Source organism: Heterodontus francisci, chromosome 19 (assembly GCF_036365525.1).
Source record: "Heterodontus francisci isolate sHetFra1 chromosome 19, sHetFra1.hap1, whole genome shotgun sequence".
Classification (NCBI taxonomy): Eukaryota; Metazoa; Chordata; class Chondrichthyes; order Heterodontiformes; family Heterodontidae; genus Heterodontus; species Heterodontus francisci.
The window spans coordinates 85,521,125-85,538,619 of NC_090389.1; the positions used below are offsets into that span (position 1 = coordinate 85,521,125).

At 41.8% G+C, this 17,495-nt stretch overlaps 1 protein-coding gene across 1 annotated transcript in view; it reads right to left on the minus strand.

Annotated features, from left to right (window-relative positions):
* The window catches only part of chchd6a (coiled-coil-helix-coiled-coil-helix domain containing 6a), a 388,249-nt gene that overhangs the window by 146,467 nt on the left and 224,287 nt on the right, over window positions 1-17,495 (minus strand). The window contains exon 6 of the mRNA XM_068052356.1: window positions 11,462-11,532. Within this exon, the coding sequence (XP_067908457.1) occupies window positions 11,462-11,532 (71 nt within the window). The remainder of the gene's footprint in view (window positions 1-11,461; window positions 11,533-17,495) is intronic.

The following is a 17,495-nucleotide window of genomic DNA, read 5'->3' on the forward strand; positions in this document are numbered from 1 at the left end:
GGTTATATGGCATATAATATTTATGACTTTGGAACTCCATGACTCACTTGTGACTTAATTACTGCGAGGGGGCAGGGCCAGTTACTGCTTGGCTGTTAAACAAGCAGGATTATAAATTGTTCCATTAATATAATATGTGAAGGTACTAACATCTGCTTGGAAACTAATTTCATAGGATTTCCTTTGTGTACTAGAGAAAAAGAATCTTGCCTACACAACAGGATTCTTATATTTTCCCCAGAAGTTTAATTTTATTTGCCTGAATTTTTTTACGTGCGTCATTTCAGGTGTCAACACCGGAGCTGTGAACTTCGATGGGGATACATAATAAGTGAATGAGCGGAACAGGATCGAGGGTCTAAATGGCCTACTCCTATTCCTACGTTCCTATGATATCAGGCAGGCTGCACTTTACACAGTCCAAAAGGAAAATCAAGAGGGATGTAAAATACTGTGGTTGATATCGCCCCTTATATGCCCCTACCCAAGATGAAGTTTTGCTTCAAGTGTCAGGACTAAGCACTTAGTCACTGACCTGAAATATTAATGCTGTTTCTCTCTACAGAGATGCTGCCTGACCTGCTGAGTATTTCCAGTATTTTCTGGATGTATTTCAGACTTCCGGCGTCGGTAGTATTTTGCTTTTGTTCTGATCTTTACTTGTTGCTTCCCCCTTTCTTTTTAGTCAGTCCTTAAACAGCACTTCTTGTATCCTTTTTCCAGTTCTTTTGAAGAGACTGAATTCTAGATGTTGCTCCTTTTGCTTTATTAGAAAAAGAACTTGCATTTAGATGACGCCTTTCAAGATCTTAGTAAGTCCCAAAGCGCTTTACAGCTAATGAAGTAATTTTGAAGGGTATTCACTGATGTAAAGAGCAAAGTAAGGTCCCACAAACAGCAATGTGATAATGATAATCTGTTTTAGTGATGTTGGTTGAGGATAAATATTGGCCAGGACACCGGGGAGAACTTCCCGCTCTTCTTCAAAATAGCACTGTGGGATATTTTATGTCCACTTGCAAGAGCAAATGGGGCATCAGTTGAACATCTCATCTGAAAGTCGGCACCTCCAACTGTGCAGCACTCCCTCAGTACTGTATGGGAGTATCAGCCTGGATTATGTGCTCAAGTCTCTGAAGTGGAACTTGAACCCACAATGTTCTGATTCAGAAGTAAGAGTGAGACCTATTCAGCCATGGCTGACACTATTGCCCATAAACCTGGGGTACATTTAGAGCGTTTGTCACTTTTACTTCAAGGAGCCTAATGTTTTCCAGTAATTTCCTCAATGCTGCTCCTGCTATGCCACCGTGATATCACTCAGAGTGCAGTGGAAACCCTGCTTATGTACATAAATGAGGCTTCTGGCGATGGGAGCAGCTCTGAGGAAGTGCCCAGCCAATGTCTTCTTCAAACATGGCAATAGGAATTTGAGAAAGCAGTGAGAATGGGCAACCAAAACAAACTGAGGGGGGTAACATTTACACCACGAAAAATTGTATCCATGATTACATCACCGCATTGTTTCACAATTTAAAAGGAAATAAATGAAGTGGTATAGAAATTCCAACACAAGCAAGGAATGATACAATACCAATCTGAATGCCAAGATGGCTATCAGTAGTTTAATAATTTCAAGAGCCTGGGTTGCAGCATAGGACAACAGTGAGATTATGACAATAGATTTAAGAATGGAAATATAACAGTGGAAATAAGAGTTTGACTCAATCAAGAGAGACTGTAAATTTGCCTAACATGATTATTGGGTGCTTCATGTGTAAGTAAGAACTTCTTTGCAGGTTTGCAAGTAAATCTGCTGACAGGATTTGCAAGGAGAGAGAGAAATTCCTGCTGGCACACAGCTTTCAATGGAATTTCAAAAACTCCAACTACCTGGAACAGCTCTCCCTAGTTTTAATTTATTTCTCTGTAAACATGAATCCAGAGCAATTTCTTTTTATGACAGATTTTCCTTTCCATATTGCAACATGACCTTATAAACTCATTTACAAAATTCAACAATGGAACAACACTTAATCCTCCGAATGCAGACTCTAAATTTAACCAACCGACGATATTCAGGGTACAGCAAATATCTGCACAAAAGCCTGGTGGGATTTCACTTATCCCCTAAGCAAGAGCATTACTAAAGCCTTGAATTAAATGGCATTTCATTTGTCACAGGAATAAGGACTGGCACGTTTGTCTTTTGCTTAACTCTGTCCGTGTCAAGTCTTCTGGACTATTTCTGGGTCAATTAACTAAATATTTTTGAATCTCTGCCTTTTACTTTCTTCTGGTATTGCTTGCGTACCATAAAGGAAAACACCTGCATCAGCTGCACACAACCTATGTTGTTCTATGAAGAACAGAGAGGCTATACCTATCTGGAAAGACCGAACAGGCTTGGGCTCTTTTCTCTAGAAAAGAGAAATCCGAGGGGTGAGCTGATAGATGGCTTTAAAACTATGAAAGGGATTGATAGGGTTGACATAGGGAAGATGTTTCCATTTGTGGGGGAGACGAATTTGGGGTCACAAATATAAGATAGGAAACTTCTTTACCTAGATAGTGGTAAGAATGTGGAACTCACTACTGTAAGGAGTAGTTGGGGCAAACAGAATGGATGCATTTACGTGGAAGCTAGATAAGCATGTGAGGGAGAAAGGAATAGAAGGATATGCTGATGGGGTTAGATGAAGGATGGTGTGGAGCATAAACATCAGCACAGACCTGTCGGGCTGAACAGACTGTTTCTGTGCTGTGTTCTAAGGATGCAGCTCACACCGAGCAATTCAATGCTGATTACCAGACTGTCCAGTATAGGGTTACATTGCTGCTCATTTACTGCTGCCAGCAGTACACTGCCTTTGACTGATGTAACCCCTATAAATAATTCTTGTTATTTCACACAATCTTAAATACAATTTAGATTTAACTGCTGGAGTTGACTGAAATAATAATTAAGATAATTATTAGACTGAAATCTCATTTGAATCCACCAGACTGAAGTCCTCATGGTTTTGTGTGTGCTAACTTACATGCTAATTAATATTATTTATATTACTGCGCTGCCTCAAGGCATAGACCCCAGCTTCGAGAACAGGTTTAATCCCCTGCTCCTGAGGCACAGACCCCAGCCTCAGAAACAGGTTTAATCCCCTGCTCCTGAGGCATAGACTCCAGCCTCAGAAACAGGTTTAATCCCCTGCTTCTGAGGCATAGACTCCAGCCTCAGAAACAGGTTTAATCCCCTGCTCCTGAGGCATAGACTCCAGCCTCAGAAACAGGTTTAATCCCCTGCTCCTGAGGCATAGACTCCAGCCTCAAACAGGTTTAATCCCCTGCTCCTGAGGCATAGACTCCAGCCTCAGAAACAGGTTTAATCCCCTGCTCCTGAGGCAAAGACCCCAGACTTGGGAACTGGTTTTATTGCCTTACTTTGAAGGCACAGACCGCCAGCTCAGGCACTGGCAAAATACAGGAAGACATTAATAAGCTTGCAGAATCGGTGTGTCACTGGCAAATGGACTTCACTGTCGATGTGTGAAGTGATACATTTTGGTAGGAAGAATAAAGAAACCACATACTCCTTGGAGAATAATTGTCTATGTGGGGTTGAGGAGCAGAGGGATTTGGGGGGCTACAGATACACAAATCACTCAAAGTAGCAATGCAGATTAATAAGTCCATGCAAAAAATTCTAAAGATAGAATTAAAAAGCAGAGAATATATGTTAACTATGTATAGACCTTGGTTAGACCACACTTATATTGTGCACAGTTCTGGTCTCCATATTATAAAAGAGGATATAGAAGCAGTGGAAAATGTATGATTTACAGAAGAATACCAGAACTGAGTGGTCATATCTATGAGGAAAGATTGAACAGATTGGGGATCTTTTCTTTAGAAAAGACTGAGTGAGGGGGGACCTAATAGAGGTCTTTAAGATTACTGCGCTGTAATATTCTAATTCTAATTATGAAAGGGTTTGATAGAGTAGACGGAGAGATGATGTTTCCACTTGTGCAGCAGGCCAGAACAAGGAGCCATAAATATAAGATAGTCACTAATAAATTCAATAGGGAATCCAGGAGAAACATCTTTATCCAGAGAGTGGTTAGAATGGGTTTCTCACTACCACAAGGAGCAGTTGAGGTGACTAGCATTTAAGGGGAAGCTAGATTAATACAAAGGAGAAAGGAATAGAAAGATATATTGATCGAGTTAGATGAAGAAGGGTGGGAGGAGGCTCATGTGGAGCATTAACACTGGCAATGACCTGTTGGGCTGCCTCTTCTTGTACTATAAATACTTTGTAATATGTAATACTATGTAAAAAGAAAATCACACTAGTAAACGCAGCTCATTGTTGCCTGCAGTTCTGCCAGTTTGTTGTGGCTGTATGTGGGTTCAGCTCTCCACTGAGCCACGCAGTCCAGCACTGCAGTTGTCACATGGCTGGCTTGTGTGACCTTTCCCCGATATCAGTCAATGTCCTGCGGCCATTAATGTGAATTGCAAATGTGACTTTCCAGCAATTGCATCAGCATAAATGGAACAGTTCCGGTGCTGTTAATCCATCCCACAGTGGAGAGCTCAGCAAGAGCAGGTCCACAATATCAATCTGAAATTAAACCCGACTTACAGAGTGATTTGCTTGCTTTGAATCTGTTTTTATTTTATTTTAAACTGGTTGTCAGGACATGAATCTGGCTGGCAAAGGTGCAGTAATTGTCCACCTCATTTCAGAGAAGGTGACACTGGGCCTTAGAACAACAAATTCGAATAGCAACAGACGGAGGCCATTCAGTCCATCGTGTCTGTGCTGGCTCTTTGAAAGAGCAATCCAGTTAGTCCTGCTGCTGCCTTTTCCCCAGAACCCTGCAATTTTCTCCCCTACGCGAACAAGTTGCATTTATATTGCACCTTTAATGTAGAAAAACATCCCACGATGCTTCATAGAGGAGTAATCGGACAAAAATGGATTCCAAGCTGAAGGGCGTAGAGGTCTGTTGGTGGTGGGCTCGGAGTTGCTCTCAACGCAAACTGGCATAGTGGCAGAAGCATCAATCAAACGCATCATTCTTTTCTGGATGGGGTCGAGCTTAAATTCTATTGCAGGTGTGCTCATCCAGGTGAACGGTGAGCATTTCATCATTCTCCTGACTTGAGCCTTGTGGATGATGGAGAGGCTTTGAGTGGGTCAGGAAGTGACCCACTCATCAGAGTACCCAGCCTCTGCCCTGGCTCTTGTAGCCACAGTGTTGATTAGGTGGCTCCAGTTAAGCTTCTGGTCAGTGATGTCCCTCAGGAAATTGATGCCGGGGACTAGGCAATGGTGCTGCCACTGAAGGCCAGAGAGAAGTGCTGGGGCATTTTCTTGTTAGAGATGGTCATTGCCTGGCACTACATGGCACAAATGTTACCTGCCTCTTGGGAACTCAAACCTGGATTTTGTCCTATTCCTGCCGTAGGCTTGCATGAGATATGTTCCTTTGATATTGGACATTTAAGTTTAAATGTCCTTAAATGTCACTGTCCTTTCAAAATTTTTTTACAGCAATTTTAACCGGGGGGGGGGGAAACTTAATTAGCACGAGCTTCTATGAGCATTATACTTAGAGGATTAGATGCGCCACAACACTTCAGAGTGAGGAGTGCTGCAGAAGGCGAAAATCATCCTGCAGGATGTAACCAGCATTTTTTAAATATAAACTGTAAAATGGTCATTGGTTACCCAGAGAGAGAAAAATATAAATACACATTTTGGCTACCCCTGTACATAGGGCACCGAGATTGAGGTACTCGGACAGCATGTCGCACTGTGTATAGAAGTCTGTCGTAGAATGTCTTACCCGACTAGATCAATTGCTCCAGCCATTAAGCAGTTCAACAGTCTTCTGATTGGCAATATTACCATGCCATAACGAAGGTAGCTGGCAACAGACCAGTTCAGTGAGTAAACTATCTCCGCATCCAGCTGGGTTCAAAACTTATTCCATCCAGAATGTGCCACAAACTAAGTCACTGGACTGCCTCAAATTCAAGGTTCTGAATCATGGGTGTCAGAATGAATCAGAATTTCCATCACACACCCAGAGACAGTGAGTGGCTTTATAATTCAGGACCTTGACTTTACTGTCCTATTCCACTTTTGTCATTGGCTGACACCCGATGCATTCTCAAAATCAGACCTGGAAGCCAACTGCCCTTGTCAAAGCAGAAGCCCTTGTCTTTTCGAGGTGAAGACTGCAGACAGCAGTAGTGTTTTCCAGACATTATTTTTAAATCAATGGCCACAATCCTAAACAGTGCCTCATTGGATAACCACTCAGGTCGTTCCTACATGCGGCACCTGAAAATCAAAGGTGGTGAGCAGTAAGCTCCTCATTAGAATTAACACAAGCACGGGCAGTTGCAGAGAGAAGTGGCGTTATGGGACAGTGGATTGAAGGAAATTGGGAAATTCAAGGCTAGTAACTACACTCTCTTGCTTCTTCACCAGTAAACAGCAAGAAGAGGAAGGAACAATGCTGAATAGCTGGCTACAAGTGGAGGGACAGAGAACATAGAATCATATAGCACAGGAGGCTATTTGTTCCAAAGTGCCTATGCTGACTCTTTGAAAGAGCTATCCAATTAGTCCCACTCCCCTGCTCTTTCCCCATAGCTCTAAAATTCTTTACCCCTTCAAGTAATTATTCAATTTTTTTTTGAAGGTTGCTATTGAATCTGCTTCCACCACCCTTTCAGGTAGTGCATTCCAGATCACAGCAACTCACTGCATGAAATAAAAATTCTCCTTGCCTTCCCTCTGGTTCTTTTGACGATTAAATATGGGTGCTCGAGTTATTGATCCTCCTAACAGTGCCATCTAGGTCTCCCTATTTACCCCATCTCCCGAGGACCACAGGTGAAGTAGAAAAGGACAGCTAAAGGCTCCTGGGCCATCTTGTGCATGGTCCTCCTTTGCAGGGTGTAGGTGATGTGTAGCAACATTCAATGCCTTGATCCTATGGTTAAGGTTTAATGAGCTAAATGCCCCTGCCTTATCCTTCACCTTTCTTGCTGTTTGTAGCAATAGCGAGATTCATGCTTAGGGAGGAGGGTGATGTAGCAGCTGATACTGACGCACTACCGGTGCACAAAGGCAGCAGTGTGTACCATCTACAAGATACACTGCAGCAACGCACCAAGGCTCCTTAGACAGTACGTTCCAAACCCGTGAACTCTACCACCTAGAAGACAAGGGCAGCAGATGCATGGGAACGCCACCACCTGCAAGTTCCCCTCCAAGACACACACCATCCTGAATTGGAACTATATCGCCATTCCTTCACTGTCGCTGGGTCAAAATCCTGGAACTCCCGCCCTAACTGCACTGTGGGTGTACCTACACCCCAAGAGCTGCAGCAGTTCAAGAAGGCAGCTCACCACCATTAGGGATGAGCAATAAATGCTGGCTTAGCCAGTGATGCCCACATCCCATGAACAAATTAAAAAAAAATACTGACCTTGGGTGCTGTTTCAGCACTAGGTTGGTGGACAGACTATAAAACCAAACAAAGCGCAGGGAGGGTACTCAATTTTCACGCCTGACTCTGAATAATTCAGAGCTGTGCGTCAAACAGACAGTATGCTTTCTTCTTAATAAATTTTCCCCTCCGTGAACTGGAGAAAGCAGTGAATGTAAAGGAGTGGGCCAAAACAGAGTCATTGGAAGAGAGTGTCATGCCAAGGGCTAATGTTACAGTTCTTTATGAAGTGACTGGAACAGTTTGAGCAATCGGCCAACCCTCTCTAGGAACCTGCAGGGGGTGGTCTGTGGTAAGACACCAGCTGTTACTAAAAATGCTTTCCTGCTTATTATACAAATTTAAAGCCGGCTGCCATAAATCATGTAGATAAACCAGGGAAGGAGAGGGAGGGGAATTGATTGAGATGAGGAACTGAGAGCTAAAACAAGTTCGTGAGGCGCAAAAAAAAATCAGGCACATCTCTGATAAAGGACTTTCCTTCCTCATGTGGGAGGAGCACACAAAATGCAGCAGACACCTATTGGGAACAAAGCTGTGGTCCTCCATTTCTCGGTGTAGCAAACCTGTGAACCATGATTAAATTTAAAATAACCGTTACCCCTTTTGAATAATAAGCGATTAAACAAAATGTTTAATACTGAATGAAAGCGGTCACTTATTTTTGAGTTTCCAATTCTGGTGAAAGGTCTATAGCCGAAATGAAAACACTCTTTTCTCTTTAGTAATGCTGACAGACATGTCGTGCATTCTCACCATTACCCTGTTTTACTTTATGCAACTGCTCCTTACAAGAATGCATATTCTTTTTTCCAATGAGCGAAGCAATATTGGAAGCAGTGAACAGAAGATAGTGTCACATTTTAGTGACCGATGGTAGACATGGTTGGTACAGAATTAAACTGGCTAGGTTGGAGTACTATATTCATTTCTGGGCACCACACTTTAGGAAAGATGTCTAGAAGGCCTTAGAGAGGCTGCAGAAGAGATTTACTGGAATAGTTCCAGGGATGAGGAACTTCAGTTACGTGGACAGATTGGAGAAGTTGGGGCTGATTTCCTTGAAGAGAAGGTTGAGAGGAGACTTGACAAAGGTATTCAAAATCATGAAGGCTGTGGACAGAGTAGATAGGGAGAAACTGTTCCCACTGGTGGAAGGATCGAGAACCAGAGGCACAGCTTTAAGCTTACTAGCAAAAGAAGAAATGGCAACATGGGAAAAAACTTTTCACACAGCGAGTGAGTAGGATCTGGAATGCACTGCCTGAGAGTGTGGTGGATGCAGGTTCAATTGAGGCATTCAAGAGGGAATTGGATTAATATCTGAAAAGAAAGAATGTGCAGGGCTCTGTGGAGAAGATGGGGTAGTGGCACTAGGTGAATTGCTCCTTCAGAGAGCCAGTACTGACATGATGGGCCAAATGGCCTCCTTCTGTGCTGCAACCATTCAGGGAAGAGGGACTTCATTTATGTGGAGAGATGGGAGAAGCTTGCTGGTTCTTCTTACAGTAGAGAAGGTTAAGAGGCGATTTGATAGAGGTGTTTAAGATCATTAATGGCTTTGATAGAATAAATAAGGAAAAACTGCTTCTAGTAGCAGAAGAATTGGTAACCAGAGGACACAGATTTAAGGTGGCTGGCAGAAGAACAAGGGTGACATGAGGAAAAAAAAATTACCTAGCAAGGAGTTGTTGTCAGCAATATACGGTCTTAAAGGATGGTGGAAGCAGATTTAATAACAATTTTCAATTGGATAAATACTTGATGGAAAAAAATTTACAGAGCTACGGGGACAGAGTAGGGGAGTGGGATTAATTGGATAACTCTACTGAAGAGCTGGCAGAAGCACGATGGGCCAAATGGTCTCCTTCTGTGTTATATCATTCTATAATTCACCAACAAAGGTCCTGGGTTTTGTTGTTGCAGTGAAGATCCTGGCTGACACTCAAAGTGGCTTCTTTTTGCCTTTCCCTCCAACCTCCAAAAGAAAGCACCTAAATATTTTCATACTTGTTCAAAAAGAGTTTCCTTTATCTTATCTCACTAAGTTCTGGCCCCCATACTCTTCCCCTCCACCATGAAAAAAATAACTTTGGAAAATGTCTGAAGGGAGTATGGACAGGAGGGAACTGGAGCACCAAACAAACAGGCATTAGAGGATAGCAGAATCACAGAATTGTTACAGCACAGAAAGAACAACAGTGCAGATCGTTTTGAAAGGAGAAAAGATGTGTTGACATTTCCATTGTTGACTGCTCGCCAGAAGTGGAACTAGGAAGATCGGTGAGCACTTCAACTGAATTCAACAAAAAGGGAATAGTGAACAAGAGATTTGAGTCAGGCATCTGACTCTAATTTAAAGAGGCTGTTTAGCTGGGAGATGAGCTACGGAAGGTGTAGTTGAAGAGGCAGACTTTCAAATGTTGGAACAGAAGTAGCCTATCTCACCTATTATTGACCACCCACAGCAATTATTGAAAAGTTCTTTCCACAACAATAGGGTCTCCAAAAGTTATATAAAAAGCTGGCTTTTCTTTTTATCAGGACTTGACAAATGTAAATGTTTTAAACTCGGATCTGCTTCGCACATGCTCCATTTATGAACCACAACACAAGTAAAGTTTTATTGAACACAGGCATGCACAGAAAAAAGAAAACTACAAAGATGCTATAAAGACAGCATAGTCTATTTAAAATTAAAGTAACCCAATACTGTTTAAAAAAAAAGGTTTGTGAATACCATTATATTAATATCCATCTGTTAGAGGAGGCTCAATAACGTAATTATTGTGTCACTTCAAACTAGAATTACAAAGTATTTACAGCACAGAAACAGCCCATTCGGCCCAACAGGTCTGTGCCTGTGTTTATGCTCCACATCAGTCTCCTGAATATTTTCAGTTCAACTACCAAATTTCTCCTTATCCTTATCAAGACCAGGGTCCCTCCTGTCATCTACCCTCTGAAACTTTGCTGCCCTTTGTACATGACCTCAAGCAGTGAGTGCTAGTGGACCATGTGGGGCAATGCACCCCAACACCAATCCCCTTCCTGTGACATGCTGTCTTTCTAGAAGGGGTTAATGAACAACAATCAGGTGTGAACACACCAGCCAATTTATTTTCCTCTATATAGCCCAAACGTGCTTCGACCACTTGTACAACCTCTACTGATGCCCCAGCTGAGAACTGCTACTTTAGGCATTGACTAAAGATCGAGCTTGGGATGCTTTCAGTCCGCATGGCTCCACATCAAGTTGCGTGGCTGTTTTTCTCCACTAAACAATTGGAAGTGGTCAAAATCAAATCTTTTTCAGCAAACCACCCAGACTGTGGTAGCGTAGTGGTTATGTTTCTGGACCAGTAATCTAGAGGTTTGGACTAATAACAGAGAATGTGAGATTAAATCCTGCTATGGCAGTTTGAGAATTTTAATTCTGTTTTAAAAATAAAAAAAATCTGGTATCAGTAAAAGTGGCCTCGAATCTCTCAAATTGATATAAAAACCCAACTGGCTCATCTATGTACTTTAGGGAATAAATCCTGCTGCCCTTACCCAATCTGTGCCTATACGTGACTCCAGTCCCACACCATCGGGTCAGTCTTAACTGCCCTCTGAAGTGACTGAGCAGACCACTCAGTTGCATAAACTTGCAGTGGTTTGTGAAGAAGGCCCACCACCAACCTTCTCAAGAGCAACTAGGGATGGGCGACATCCACACCCAGAGGATTAATTAGAAAAAGGTTCAAGTCATGCCAAGTAATCCCAGCATCTAACAGCAGCTGTGTGGAGTACTCCGTGCCAATTAAATAACCTGTCCACCAGCAGGTCACAAATTACAAAATCAGCAATCCAAGATTCTCTGCCTCTGACTCAGGGCAATATTTCTGGGCTGTGCAAACAGTCCATATTTTGGTACTTACTTGACATGGGAGTCTGCTATTGTTGCCGATTCATTGAATTGTGCTGATGCAAGCCTGTAGTAGTCCGCATTCTGCAAGAAAGTTAATGCACTAGTTATTGTTTGGTTTATTGTACCAACAGGCAGTACTGCATCAAGTTTATTGGAAATACAATGCCAATCAATATTTTAGTGACACATGTTTTCCTCAGACATCGGCTATGAAAATATTAACATAATGAGGCTCACTAAGATATAAATCTAGTCAAAGAAAAACCCAACCTGTGCATCATACAGCATGGCAGCAGGAAGCTTTGGGCCATCGAAATAAAATTAGATCGGAAAACAAATAACAGGATTAACTATTTAGCTACAAGAGGCGCATATCTTAACTTTTTAAACTAAGAAAATCCGTGGAAGGTACAATCTTGTATCCAACTAACTGTGAAGAAAGGTTATAAAAAGTTGGGCTCTTAGGCATTGAACGACGATAAGGGCCTTATCTAAGATACAGTTCTGTTGTTCTCAGGGTTATTCAATTATGGGTGTCAGCCTTCTCTCTCTTTGCTCCACTGAAAGCAATGAGTAGTGACTGAGGGGGTGCTAGCAGTTGAGACTGTGAAAGGGCAGGTACAATGAGCCAAATGGCCTCCTTCTGTGCTATATCATTCTATAATTTCAAGTAGAAAAATAAAGGTTAAGCCTGAGCATTAATTCGAATTAAATCACAACTACAAGGCATGAGGACATGGGTACAAAAGGGTAAAGGCACATTCAGGTCTGACGACAGGAAACAGTTCTTCACATAAAGAGTGATCAGTAGTCGGAATATTGTGGGCTGGGTAGCAGAGGCAAAAAAAACACTGAATCGTTCAAAGCGCCATGAATAGTGCTGGGAAGGACGATAGACTTAGATTTAAATGTTAAGATGAGATAGATGAACCAAATGGCCCCTCTCCTCTGTAGTCTTTGTGATCATTGTGTAGTTTACTCCACTGAGTAACCCCCCCCCACCCCCACCTTCTAAACGGGGCTAAAGTCAGTCACTGAAACAACTTATTTAATTACTCAGTTGCGACTGCAAGTACCCTCTCTATCACTGCTCATTGGTTTCGATGGAGCAGAGAGAGGAGATCGAGAAACTGGGGTATATAATTGAACAACGTTGGAAACAGCAAAAAAAAAGGTGCATCTTGTGAGCGGGAAGCTGCTACATGGTGGGCATTTCATTTCAAATAAAATACATTTCAGACACAGGATATGAAATTAGTTTTTTCAGGCAAACACTTCAGGAGAACACCAGCAAAGCTTCTGTTCAAACACAACACTCTTCATTGTGTAGCTGGCGGACAGGAGGTTCTGAGGGTTAATTCAAAGCCCTTGTGCCCTAGACAAAGGAGTTTCAACTTGCAGCTAAAATAACAGGGCAGTCGAGGTTTTTTTAACATTGGGATAATCAACACTACTGCTGTTTCCCTTTTTTTTTTAAACTGATTATCGGGCCATCGATAAATCATAACCTGATCCTTAGTGAATAGTACAGAACTCTCAAGCTTCTGAGAAGCTACCTTTGTCAAATGATGAAGTGGCCATCTTCTAAACTGGGATAAGCACTTCATCACCCAAGGAAAAAAACCTCTAAGGGTTCCAAAACCTGGCGTACACTTTTAAAAAATAGGAAAATCAGGCACAAGATATTGGCTTTAACATTACTTGTGATTACTTAGGTAATGCTATTTAAACTGCAGAAATGCATTGTTTATTTAGAAACCACGAATGCTGGTTTTTGGGGCATTGTCTTCACAATGTGATCTTTGCACAGATAAATGTCAAGGCTGATCATGATATAGATATTACATGCTGTAGACATCATGCTGTCATAACTTTAATTGCTTCTGTGAAAGAATTATTTTTTAAATTGGAAGATGGTTGTTGACAGTGTGGGGCAAATAAGGAAGGAGGTGCACATAAAACCCTCATAAGTGATGAAAAACAGATTTTGGTTATTCTAGTAAGTACACTGTCACAGAGGTAATGGCAGTCATGTAACGTAAACTGTAACAAATGGTACAGTAACAGAACTCAACTTCCCAAATGAACAAAAGCTATTACATCAGATTTTCCCCACCCCACCACCTCCAGACTCTGCCTGGGTTATGGATCCTTATTTACTGAATGCTCTCCTGCATCTTGTACATTGTTCCCATCTCTGGAACTTCATCCAGCCCTACAACCATCTAACAACTCTGCATTCCTCGGATTCTGGCCTCCTGCATATCCTCTATTTTTATGGCTTCACCTTCAGCTGCCTGAGCTCTAAGCTCTTGAATTCCCTCCCGACGCCTCTCTACCTCTCTCAAAACCTACCTTTTTGAACAAGCATTTAGTCACCCGACGCAATATCTCAAGTAACCCAGTGGCAAATCTTGTCTGATTCCGCTCCTTTGAATGTTTTACTCAGTTAAAAGTGCTATATAAACGCAAACTGTTGCTCAAGTAGCCATTTGTCTTGTGTGGCGTTAGTTGCTGAATGTCAGTAGCTATATGAGTATTGGAGGTCCAGTTCAATATTCACCCATCATAGATGGTGACCAGCAATAGGAAGTCCAGTTGATTTCCATCTCCTTAACCCTGGAGCACTGATGCCAATTGTACATCCCGAGGTCTCCTTCTTCCTAATTTCTACAAGCTTTTAACATCAAACTTGATGTCCTCTAAACCTCTTACTTGCCTGGTCTTCCCTTCTATGCTTTGCAACCTTGGTAGCACTCTGTACTATGAACCCCGGCCCTGAACCCGGACTTTGCAGATAAGCCAGTAGAATGCTCAATTCTCGTATATGTTTACATCCATATCAGACATAAAGTACACAGTCCCCCCTTTGGGTTTCTCATTTTCCCTTCTGCAGTTGTATTTACATTTTATTGCCGTAACTTAGCAACACGCGATCCTACTTCTAAATCTGAACTGGTAGTTGATTTTGAAAATATAAATGAAACTAAAAGTTCAAAGAGGCCAGTGGGAAAATAATAACGCAATTTTAGAAAAGCAAATTGGTGCCAGTAGATACTCATAGTGTTTTTGGTCTTGGGAAATATAATGTGATATTAAGGACTGCTGAGAAAGAGCAGGGAAAATAATTGCTGGTGAGTTCATTAGCTTTACTTCCCTTGAACGTCTATGGAAACCTACATTTAAAGGTGTCAGAACAATCAAAGATAGGAAAGATTGAGCTTCTTGTCAAGATTGTTTCTCTAGTACCCAAAGCCTCTCAGATGAGCATGCAACTGCTTTTGATGATAATACTTGCATTTAGGTAACTCCTCATCACATATAACATCTCAATGTGTTTTAACAGTGCAGCACATTCTGAACCAGCAAACCCTATGACCAGCAAAGATGAACAGTTGATTTGTCTTTGCTACTGGTTGAGGACAGAATATTGGCCAGAATATTGGGTGAACTCGCTGTTCTTCTTTGAAAAACACCAATGGGATCTTTAACAAAAACAAGAAATGCCGGATTCACTCAGCAGGTCTGGCAGCATCTGTGGAAAGAGAAGCAGAGTTAACGTTTCGGGTCAGTGACCCTTCTTCGGAACTGAAGAAATGGGATCTTTAAGTTGTTTGAAAGCAACAGGGCAAGGAGACAGATTTAGCATCACACCTGGAGGACAGCCCCCACCGCCCCCCCAACAATGCAGCATTCCTTCTGTCTGGCAGTGAGCTGGTAAGCCCAGATCATAAACTCAAACCTAGGTATGGGACTCAAGTGTATTGACTTCTCTCAACTGAATCAAGGCTGATGTACTACCTTGTCTGTAATGAGATACACGCATTTATCATCCTTTCAGTAAAAATAAAATCCTCCTAATATATCCATTTGAAATTTAATTTTCACTAACTGAATTGATATCCTCTGATCCTACTGGCTTGACTTTTTAGTAATATTATGAATTTAACTTATCTAGACTATTTAATATTTCATATACAAATTCTGCCTATTAACTACCTTCTCAGCAGAGCTGGAAGTTCTCTAATCTTTTCTTGTAGCTCACGTCCTTTACATCAGATCATTCTTCTTGTCTATTTTTATATCCTTTCCAAAGAAGGTACTTTATGTAGTGTGATGACAAAAACTGAATAAGTACATTATAAAGGCCAAGTATGGCACTGGAGGCTTGCATTCCATCGTTCTGGCCACATATTCATCCTATTGCCTAGGCAATGAAAGAAAGGAATCTACTACCACTCTCAGGCAGTTTTCAAAATAACCTTGTGCCAATTCTTGTGTTCTTCTTAGAGCAGGGAAAGCTAAGTAGAGATTTGATAGAGGTGCTCAAAATTATAAAAGATAGATAAGGAAAAAGTGTTTCCACTGGCAGAGGACTCAGTAACTAGAGGACACAGACTTTAGGTAATTGGCAAAGCAATCAGAGGCGAAATGAGGATTCAAAAATAAATTTCAAAACGGAATTAGATTAATAATTGAAGGTGAAAAAATTTGCAAGACGATGGGGAAAGAGCACGGGAGTGGGCTAATTGGACAGCTCTGTCAAAGATCCGGCTAAGGCACATTGGGCCAAATGGCCTCTGTCCATGCTGCGTCATTCTATGAATCTATGATCTAAATCCCTCTGCAAACTATTAACTCCATTTTCCATTCAAATTGCTCTAACTTTGGTGTCACCTGTAAACATGACAAGCTTTCAATTGGTGTCAGCAGCCAGGTCATTTATGTAGATTCAGACCAGATAGTGTCCAAGCACTGATCCCTGTGGAAATCCCAACAATGCTCAACTTCCATCTGATACCACATGAATGGGTCATAACATTCAGTAAATAAATCACGCTGCTAGTGTGAAAATAAAGGGTGGCTGCAGTTTTCTTCAATGTTTAAATATAGAGCGGTGATTTATAACTCTGGTGGCTTACTGGGTATACGCATTGCTCAGAGTGGCACAGTGTGATACAGATCAAAAGGGCTCAGGTTTCATTGCTGGCATGTGTTAAGTTAGATGATTGTCAGTCAGCGCAGCAGTGGAAACATGACAGCTGGTTACAGCGCCCTTGGGCTAGGGAGTGGATAAAAAAAACAGTCAGAGTTCCCACCCTTGATCCAATGATCTGTGCTAGAAAGTGTTTGCATGCAGAACTTGGGCGAAGACAGGACCAAGTTCAGCTGTGACGTTCCAGATGATCAAACAACCTGTAACACTCATGCTCATGACTCACACACATGAAGAATAGCCAACTGGATGAAGCAACACAAGGTTTTGGTGCCATTGCAAAAAGTAACCCAGTGTAAGCCAATACTTTCAGGAACACTGAAGATTTGAGAAATAGTACAAATCAGAAAGTGTACATTTCCAAACTTTAAGGTTTGCACTTAAAACACAAATACTTGGCCTTTACTGAAGGCTGCAACGATGCTCATCAATTGCCAAATTTATTAATTTTGTTTCCCGTGTTTCAACTTCCCTCCCGCTGTACGTATTCCCCAGCTGGGACAGTCTTGATGCTAGAGCATTTGTTTTAAATCAATGGCTGTCCATAACCTCACGAAAGGGAGATGTGATGCCAGTAGTCAGCTGGTCCCAACTATCCGTTCCATCTCTTCCTCCTCCCCCATCAAAATTAGAGGATCATGGTGAAGTGCTCCATCTAGTGTTAACTTGTTTTTAAAAGAAAACAAAACTGGTCACAGTCGAGTGTTCAACCTCAGCAGGAGCGTAAAGCCGGCAATGTTAGATTGGCTGCTGTCATACACCCCTGCCCAGTTTTCCCTTCCACTGAAGTCACTCCTCTCAAAGCAATGTTAGTCCAACAAGGTTAGTCCAACATTGCACATTGTTGTGGAAATTTATTTAATTTTTGTGAAGTCTAGTGCAGTGTATTGATAATACTGATTTCTCTTGTGGCTTTGGAATGAGACACAAAACGTTTTTTAAATGCAGCAGGAAGACTGACTTACAAGTCGACCTACCCTGTTTATCAAAAGGGGAGATGGAAAGACTAAAGCTTCCCCAATGTTTAGTGAGACAGACCATCGATTGC